Here is a 9,828-nt window from a genome sequence, read left to right as displayed (position 1 = left end):
GCTATGGCCTTGAGGCTTAGATCATTTGAGGAATACAACTTAATTTGATACCTTTTTTATATAAAAAAATATCGGCAATGTGATATTAATAAATAAAAATGTTTATTTGCAATCCATATTATAATCATTTTACTAGTTCTTGCAACTAATATCGATGCATAAATCGTAACTTGTTTTTTACGTTTTCAATAATTGATAAGATTTCAATCAGCCGATCATTGTGTCATTATAATATCACCTTAATTCGGTATCTTTAAATTTTCTCTGTAAATAATTCACAGCTTGACTGCATTGCAGGCAGATAGCAAGAAAGATAACAAATTTCCGTCTAATTCACAAGATTTTCTCAAGATAACAATTATCTTGTTATACATTAAATGCTATAAAAGCCGTCTGTCCCACATCAAAAACATTTACTAGTAGATCACAGTCACAAAAATGGTTTCCGACTTCAGAAAGAAGAAGCTCCTCCATGTCTTCACCTCCTTCTTCGACAGGAATGGAAGTGGTTCCATTGATAAGAAAGACTTCGAGCTGGCTGTAGAGAACATCTCCAAGCTGCGAGGCTGGAGCGCTGGCGATGCTAAATACAAGGAAATTCAGTCGTCGCTCATGAAGATATGGGACACACTGCAAGGAAGGGCTGACGCAGACAAAGACGGTGAAATATCCGTCGATGAGTGGATCGCGATGTGGGAGGAGTTCGCTAAGAACCCCTCCGCTCCCCTCGAGTGGCAGAGCCTGTACTGCAAGTTCATCTTCAACCTCGAAGACGCGAGTGGTGATGGTGCTATCGATGGCGAGGAATTCTCATCTGTGTACGCTTCCTTCGGTCTAAACAAGGACGATGCGCTCGCCGCTTTCAGGAAAATGTCCAAGGGCAAAGCCAACGTATCCTGGGCAGAGTTCCAAGACCTGTGGAAGGAATATTTCACCACTGAAGACGTGAACGCCGCTGGCAACTACATCTTTGGGAAATCAAGTTTTTAGATCTTATTTTTAGTTTAAGTGTTGAGAGGTGTAAATTGGCTCAGTATTATCGTGAAGTGATCTTGTTTTCAAAATTGTGTGATACCTAGGTGTAATTCTAGTATGCATTTCAATAAATTTTAAGCAATATACCTAACCGTTTATTATTTCTTGCTAGCGACCCACCCGGCTACACGCGGCTGCAATGCTGATGATACATATTAACCTTTTTCTTGATCAACTTTAACTATTAAAATATAAAATTATATCTCTTATATATAAAATTCTCGTGTCACAATGTTAGTCTGCATACTCCTCCGAAACGGGTGGACCGATTCTCATGAAATTTTCTGTGCATATCGGGTAAGTCTGAGAATCGGCCAACATCTATTTTTCATATGTACCACGGGCGAAGCCGGGGCGGGCTGCTAGTTATATATAAAAATATTTTACTATCAAAATTAATTGATTAGTTTAAAGATCCAAGGATACATACAGACAGTGGGACGCGGACTTTTATACTATTTAATGGTGGTTTTACAGCTATTGTTATAAAATGAAAATATAACCAATTGGTTTACTTAATTATAGTTAATGACATTCACAATAATATCAAACCAAAGCAATATACGCGAAGCTATAAAACATATATTACAATAATGTTTATCGGTCTATCGTTATACATAAACTAATAAACCTCACAAATACAATATCATATTACCCTGAGGAGTGCTACAACGTGTTACGCGTTATACCCATTTTCGCAAATATATATTTTGTATGGAATATTATTATTAGCTAATTAAATTTGCATTATCAGAGTAATCGGTTACATTTGAATTATGCTGCTGTTCATCTTAATAGTGATTAATGACCGTTTATCACTTTGGCCCTTCAAATCCGTGGTAATAATTTATAATCATGGCTGATAATTTGAAATATTATTATATTGATTCCTAGTTTGCTTCTGCAAGGCTCAGATTAAACTATTATTTATAACATCACATTTTTTAATAAATGGTTGGTCTGTTTTATTTATTGATTTTCTTTACTAACATAAAGGTGATCAGTTTTCTGTAACTGACCAAAGTCATGACGTTTTATTAGTCTCTACCAGGAATCGAACCTAGTATCTTTCGCTATTACGCTCGTACTTGTTGAAAATAGTAGATGTTTATTTACTTAATGTTAATTTGTACCAATTGTGACAAGTATTAAATAGATAAGAAATTTGAGCGACAGATATAGTTAAAGTAAATATCGATCACTCACTATACAAGCATGTCTTCTGTAAGTTGTAAATTTACCTCAAGATTTTATAATATTTATCTATTACCTATTGAATTTAATAATCATCTATTTGTTGAATCCAGAGATCTACTGAATCCAATTTTCTACGAAATAATATGAGAGATAGAGCAAAAATATTTATTGGGTAAATTATGATTTATGTTGATTCAGTTCACTGAAACCAATAATAAATAAAGTTATAATTGTATCATGATAAAAAATCTACCTAGTAATATTATTTCTTAAAACCGTATTTAATGTCTTAATAACTTTGCAGTAGTCTAACTTTGATAAATTATTATGAATGGTTTTTGGTTTTCATTGCAGTAAACGAGCTCTATTTGCTCTTTTTCGATTACAAAAAATTACCTCACTATGAAACAATTGGTACGTTTTATAGCGGAAGTTTAAAAACTGTAACAAACACCTTAACACACAATTATTTTAGCAAAATAAAAATAACCAAGGCAAAAACAACAGACCAACTCAGTAATTTTTTTTCAAACACTACTTCTCCTAAGACAGTTCCGTACAAACCATTGTGACTCTACATTCGTCCATTACTACTCACTAGATTGTTCTAGAATTACACATAGCTATAAAACCGCATTAAGCGACTGCACTGGGCGATAAAAAATTCTATAATCCGGGACAATTTGGCAAATGAGTGGCGTCCCCTTCCCACCGTTACATCTCTCTTTATCGCATTAGACTCGAATTGTAGAATACATTAGGATATGTTAAGCATTTCCGAAGATTTATTTTTAATGGTAGTGTTTGAAGAAGAGCAAACATAGATAAGGTTTGGTTTGGTTTGTATAAGTGAGAATGTTGCTGATAAAAATACAAGATTTGAACTGTTTTTTTCGTTTATGATGACGCATATTTTAATTTAAAGTGCACTTGTAACAGGTTTCCTACCGGAATTATTTGTGTTTAAATATCCTTAGATCATTAATTAGTGATCAAATAAAATAACCATCGTACCTGGATGTTTATTCGCGAAGAATCATTTAATCTGCACTCTATTTAAATAGGGCTTAACTAATATACCTAATAGGTACATAATAATATTATGTTGGGATGGCAATGGTTGCTCGCGTCCGCAGGCTTAGACCTTCATTACCCTGTACGTGCCTCCCGGGTGGTGCTAAAGAGCAACAACGCCGTATCTCGGGCGGCGGAAATCCCTGACCCGAACAAACTGAGCTTGGCATAACACAAACGCTATCTTAGGCTACCACAAACCTGAAAAGTATCATTTTCGAAAGAGTGGATTCACCAACACGCACTAGCCAGCGTGGTGTCTTAAGGCTTTATTACCTTCATGGAAGCACAACACAAAAGAAGGCCCTCAGTCCCCAGCAGCCCTGTCAGGCCTGGCTACGACAGCGGTCAGAAAACCTACAGGGCAGAGGGTGCTAAGAATCCCTGGGTAAGATCCGGCTGTCAACAGACGATCTATATAGCTACTTACAACGTACGCACCTTGCGTACAAAAGACAGGTTCATTGACCTTGAGACGACTATCTTGGATAAAATCAAATGGCACATTCTAGGATTATGTGAAACAAGAATGAAAGGGGAGGAACTGACAAAGTTACCATCAGGACACATAATGTTCTATAAAGGACAGGACAACACATCCGAAGGAGGAGTTGGTCTTCTCGTACATAAAAAGTTTGCAGATAGGCTGAAAACTGTCGTTGGAATTTCCCAAAGAGTTCTGTATGCTACCTTTAATATAAACAACCGGTTAACGATGAAAGTGGTTCAGGTATATGCTCCTACTAGCGCAAGCAGTGAAGACGAATTAAATAACTTCTATGCCGATGTTGAGCGAGCCCTTAACGAAAATCCATGCTTTTATACCACTGTAATTGGTGATTTTAATGCGAAAATTGGCCAAAGTTTCCCTGGTACTAATGAAGAATATATAGGAACACACGGGTTAGGCACAAGAAATGAGAGAGGCCAGATTCTTGTCAACTTTTTAGCAAAACACAATCTCTATGCTATGAACACCTTCTACCAAAAGAAAGACCAACGCAAGTGGACATGGAGAAGCCCAAATGGTTCAACGAAAAACCAAATAGACTACATACTGAGCAATAAGAAACATGTTGTTAGTGACGCTAGTGTTTTAAATTGTATAAACATCGGAAGCGACCATAGGATAGTACGTGCAACGTTCAAAATAAACGCCAAAACAGAACGAATGAGGTTAATTCGGAAACATAACGCCAAACTGGATTATGCAGCTATTGAAGTTAAGAAAGATCATTACGAGCAACGCATCAATGAGCTTCTGACCACAAGCCAAATACCTGCTACTGTGGATGCTGTAGATGAACGACTCACGCAGAGCATAAGGAAGGCAGCCGAGGAATTTGGCAAGACAACACGTCAAAATAAAACTATTTTGTCGGACCGAACAAAAGATCTGCTCGAAACGAGACGTGCTCTTCATAGCAAACCGGAAACAAGTAATGTAGTGCTTTCTGATATTAATAAGCAAGCAAAGCAAGCGGTAAGGCGTGATGTAAGGCAACATCGGTACAAAACTATTGTCAATACTATTGAAAAGTATAGAGGCCCAAAGGTTTTTCGGAAGAAATTGGTAGAGGGTAATAAACAAATACACAGAATCAAAGATGCTAACGGAAGAGAAACAAATGACCTCGATGAAATTATGCATGTGGTAGAACAATTCTACGAAAAACTGTACACCTCCAGAATAGTGGAGCCACTGAAGCTTCAATGCCCACGCGCTAAACTGATACGTCACTTTACAGAAGATCTACCAGACATAAGCTTGTATGAGATTAAATCGGCGCTTAAAAGTATGAAAAATGAAAAGGCTCCAGGTGAAGATGGTGTACCTGTGGAACTTTTAAAGTTAGGAGGCAAAACGGCTTTGCTAGAGCTTCAAAGGCTTTTCAATCAGGTTTTAATGGAAGGTATTACACCGAAACCTTGGAAAAACGCATTGGTTACGCTTATATATAAGAAAGGGGAAAAAACCCAACTCAATAATTATAGGCCAATATCCATATTGCTCCATACCTACAAGCTATTTACTAAAGTTCTGACGAACCGTCTAGCCAACAAACTTGATACTGCACAGCCAATAGAACAGGCAGGTTTCCGTCGTGGTTTCTCCACTATCGACCACATATTTGTAGTGCGGCAGTTGATTGAAAAGTGTGTGGAGTACAATCAGGATCTATGTGTTGCTTTCGTAGATTATGAAAAAGCGTTCGACACTGTAGAACACTGGGCTGTGTTTCATTCACTGCAAAGATGCATGGTAGACACAAGATATGTGGAAGTTCTCAAGGAGATTTATAAAGGTGCAACCCTCCAAGTAAAGCTGCACGAAGTATCTCGCCGAATACCAGTTGGTCGTGGTGTAAGACAAGGCGATACAATTTCTCCCAAGCTATTTACAGCTGCTCTAGAAGACGTTTTTAAACTATTGGAGTGGTCTGAAAAAGGCGTTAGCATCAACGGGTCAATGTTGTCACATTTGAGATTTGCTGACGACCTCGTGCTCTTTGCTAAAACCCCGGACGATATAAAAGTTATGCTCGAAGAACTACATGATGCCTCACTAGCTATTGGATTAAGAATGAACATGCTCAAAACTAAATTTATGAGTAACAGCAAAAACATTACACCTGCGATCACAATATATGGTCAGAACATCGACAGAGTAGAAGAGTATGTTTATTTAGGTCAAATGGTTACGCTGGATAGGAATGCACAAACGAGGGAAGTAGACCGCCGCATTCAACTTGGCTGGGCAGCGTTTGGCAAACTATCAGACGTATTCAAAGACAAGCAAATACCAACCTTCCTGAAGAGGCGAACGTTTGAGCAATGTATTCTTCCAGTAATGACGTACGCCTCTGAAACCTGGACACTAACCAAATACCTAGTGAATAAACTCCAAGTAGCGCAAAGGTCGATGGAACGCGCTATTCTCGGGATTTCATTGATAGACAGAGTTCCAAATACGACAATAAGAAAGAAAACTGGAGTTATAGACATAGCACTCAAAGTGTCTCGGCAGAAATGGAGGTGGGCGGGACATATCTGCAGATTAAGTGACAACAGGTGGACCAACAAAATCCTAGAATGGCGTCCTTGGACCGGACAAAGAAAAGTTGGCCGTCAGCCTACTAGATGGGTTGACGACATAGTGAAGATCTTGGGAAAGAAGTGGATGCGAGTGGCGACGAACCGAAAGAAATGGCGTGCACATGAAGAGGCCTATACCCAACTTTGGGTCACACCGGGCTGAAAAAGAATATTATGTTAGTTACCTATTATTTAATATTTTAATACTAATGAGTGGATACGTAAAATAAACAGACATAATTTGTTATGGTAACGTACAAATTAACAGGCATGTCTAACAAAATAAGTACTCTAACTGTTAAAATAAACTAAATAAAACAAAACATAATACCGTATCAAATATTATCCGCTCCATGTAGAGGGCGTGTGTAGGATCATGACAGATGCGTTCTATCTGTCACACCGCACCAGATTCTGTATGTATGTGTGTATGTACTTGAACTAACATTATGGAAAATCGTTGAGGGAAAATTAGCGTACGAGGATGGTTACTTGTAGTATTTTAGGATAGAAATTAATAGTGTTGGCAACAGTTTTATATCTGCCATATTTCTATTTTTTTGTGATTGACTTAGGTACTTTTGTATCTATATAGACTTCCTATTTGATTACGTTTTATTTATTTTAAAATTTATGGGTACATTAAATATTAAATCATGGTCTAAGATCCGAATATAGGTCAACCTGCACCGACGTGATAATAGAATGAGACCAATTTTTAAAAAAATGTAGTCTATTAAAAAATCTATTAAAGATGGGTTGACTGAAAAAATCCTACATAATATAGTTTAATAATTAATAAACACTAAAATGAAGTGACTATTTGGTATGACATAGCATCATTTTTATAAAACGAATACGAATGTATCTCTTTTGATTGATTGATTAACGTAATTATTCTATAGGTGATGATATTGACAAATAAAAATGATTATAATATCTATGCTTGAAACGTTTATTTTTAGCTATATTATTAATACAATATCTTGAGAAAAGCTTCCTGTTACATGAAGGTCTAATAATAATCTAATAGATGTGTTCTAACCACACTAATCAATTTAATAAAACATAATGTATTACGTTATAAGTTTTGAACAAACAGATGAGCTAAGAGTTATTTAATATTTGAAGTTTTACTTGATACGTTCAGTAAACTGACTTTTTAATATGATCAACGTCAGGTCACCTAAGTTTCGAAGTAAAGAAGTAACTTTGAACCTTCATTTAAAACTAATACCTGCATTAAGAAAGACTTGGGATCTAATCCTTTATAACGAGCTGACATTTAGGGTTCCGTACCCAAAAGGGTAAAACAGGATTCTATTATTTCTTTCTTCAGACGTCACTGTCCGTCTATCTGTCTGTAAGTCCGTCTGTAACCGGAATGTGTCATGAACCGTGATTGATAAAAACTGCATCAAAATCCGTTGTCCACTTTTAAAGATCTAAGCATAGTACATACATACAGACAGACACGGTGAGCAACTTTGCTTTATACTATGTAGTGACTTACCATGAAAATGCACATATAAAAATAGCAAAAAGGTCAGGTATTTTGATTTTGATTTACGCACGTTTGTTATCTCGGATCTGGAAATTATTTATCGAGTGATTGAATCTTTGACAATTGGACGGTGTTCTGCACTCGTTGCATACAATAAGTTTTGATGTTAAGTGATCTCTATCATTCAGTAGATAGATACTTAATATTTTGTAAGCATATTTTGTGGAAAATATTTGTTTTTCTATATTTTTACGACGAAAAGAGTCTAGTTGAATAAATAAATATATACATGAGTTTGAATTTGATCTTTTGCGACCAGAAAAAAAATTGAAGATCATTACCATCATAAGGACTTTGATACAAAATTATTCCTGATATGTTGGTATTATACCACATTTCTTTCTTTTTGGCTGGTTATGGATAGCGTGATCAATTCCAATCAGAAACAAAAAACAATGCTGAGCCGGCCGTTAAGATATGAAAACAGTGTTATACAAGCTAACTACTATTATATAACATTTTTACCTTCGATTGACACGCGTAATTCGTATAAAATCATTTTTAAATCACCACCGTAAATTAGGTAATATTTTTTTTGGCTGTCACTTTATTGTTCAATACCATCCAGTATTATCAATAGATTGTATTTGTTGTAGTATAAAAAGCGTCAGTCATTTAACTACTGGCACTGTCACCTGCTTAATTATAAAAAATAAATCAAAATGATGTCCGAATTCAGAAAGAAGAAATTAACATGGATCTTCAAGACATTCTACGATGCCGACGAGAGCGGTTTCGTTGAGAAGAAAGACTTTGAGGAGAGCATGAATAAACTAGCTAAGCTCCAAGGGTGGAAGGAGTCTGACGTAGTTTACAGCGTCGCTAAAGATGTATCAGCGCAAATCTGGGAAGGTTTACAGAAGATGTCTGACGTCGACAACGACGGCAAAGTGACTCTGGACGAGTGGATGACAATGTGGGACATTCAAGGCTCAGAACTGCCCGAGTGGAACAAATTATACTGCAAAATCACCTTCCACATCCAGGATGCTACAGGTGATGGTGCTGTGGATGAAGACGAATTCGTCAGGGTCCACGTTGGATTCGGAGTGCCGAAGGAGGTAGCAGCGGAATCATTTAAGAAGCTCTCGCAAGGCAAACCGAGCCTGAGTTGGGAAGAGTTCGAAAAGTTGTTCACTGAGTTCTTCTTATCTGACGATGAAAATGCCCCCGGAAATTACATTTTCGGTTCAAATAAATTTAAGTAATAGGTTAGTATAGCTGTATGGTGTATGTATTGTTCAATCGATTGTGTCTTATTTATTGAAATATAGTGCTTTTTATAACATTATTTTTATTTTCTAATACAATGAATGTTTTGGCTACTAGATGACTTTTCTTTTCAATCCTTGGTTAAAATTTATTCGTCCAATAAAGTATTTACACGAACATTTTAAAATGTCACCTGTAAACTGTCAAATACGGTCAATTAGAATACATTTTTGAAATGGTAGTTTAATACGTTATTCGATGAATAAGTTTTAACCAACGATTGAAAAATCAGCCCTAAAAGTAATTGACTTCACGTAATTACCTATTATGATTATTTGAATATATTATATTTTTGAAGTGAAACTTCTTTATCGGGGTTGGACAAAAATTTAGTGTAACATATTTGCGTTACGCCGTACGCGTGACATTTTTGCGTTACGCCGTACGCGTGAAATTATTGCGTTACGCCATACTCGTGACATTTTTAAGGTCATAAAGAAGTTTCACTTCTTACGTGTGTACTCTAGTACACGCATACATTTTTTTTTACGACAGTCTACATATTCGAAACCCTTTCGTAATCAGTTCGAATGATTGCAATACTGATAAAAATGCAATGCTTTATAATATTAAATATTAGTGATAACATT

The 9,828-nt window shown here is 36.3% G+C and overlaps 2 protein-coding genes across 2 annotated transcripts; both read left to right on the top strand.

The window, feature by feature from the left end:
* Positions 1-401: 401 nt before the first annotated feature.
* LOC149480783 (sarcoplasmic calcium-binding proteins I, III, and IV-like) lies at positions 402-1,117 on the top strand. Its single transcript, XM_089705845.1, has one exon. The coding sequence runs from the start codon at positions 439-441 to the stop codon at positions 988-990; it is 552 nt and encodes a 183-aa protein (XP_089561971.1). The 5' UTR covers positions 402-438; the 3' UTR covers positions 991-1,117.
* Positions 1,118-8,628: 7,511 nt separating this feature from the next.
* On the top strand, positions 8,629-9,237 carry LOC149480782 (calexcitin-2-like). Its single transcript, XM_089705435.1, has one exon. It carries the CDS (start codon positions 8,629-8,631, stop codon positions 9,172-9,174), a length of 546 nt encoding a protein of 181 aa, XP_089561561.1. The 3' UTR covers positions 9,175-9,237.
* Positions 9,238-9,828: the final 591 nt, after the last annotated feature.

The sequence above is a fragment of the Colias philodice genome, chromosome 17 (assembly GCF_061535455.1).
Source record: "Colias philodice isolate Cphi_HAF_F1 chromosome 17, ilColPhil1 Martin Lab GWU primary, whole genome shotgun sequence".
Taxonomy (NCBI): Eukaryota; Metazoa; Arthropoda; class Insecta; order Lepidoptera; family Pieridae; genus Colias; species Colias philodice.
Note: the sequence above shows the minus strand (reverse complement) of the source record. Positions and strands in the feature narration are given on the sequence as shown.

Excerpts from the sequence above, each read along its gene's own strand:
- LOC149480782 (XM_089705435.1), top strand. The coding sequence starts at position 8,629 with ATGATGTCCGAATTCAGAAAGAAGAAATTAACATGGATCTTCAAGACA.
- LOC149480783 (XM_089705845.1), top strand. The coding sequence starts at position 439 with ATGGTTTCCGACTTCAGAAAGAAGAAGCTCCTCCATGTCTTCACCTCC.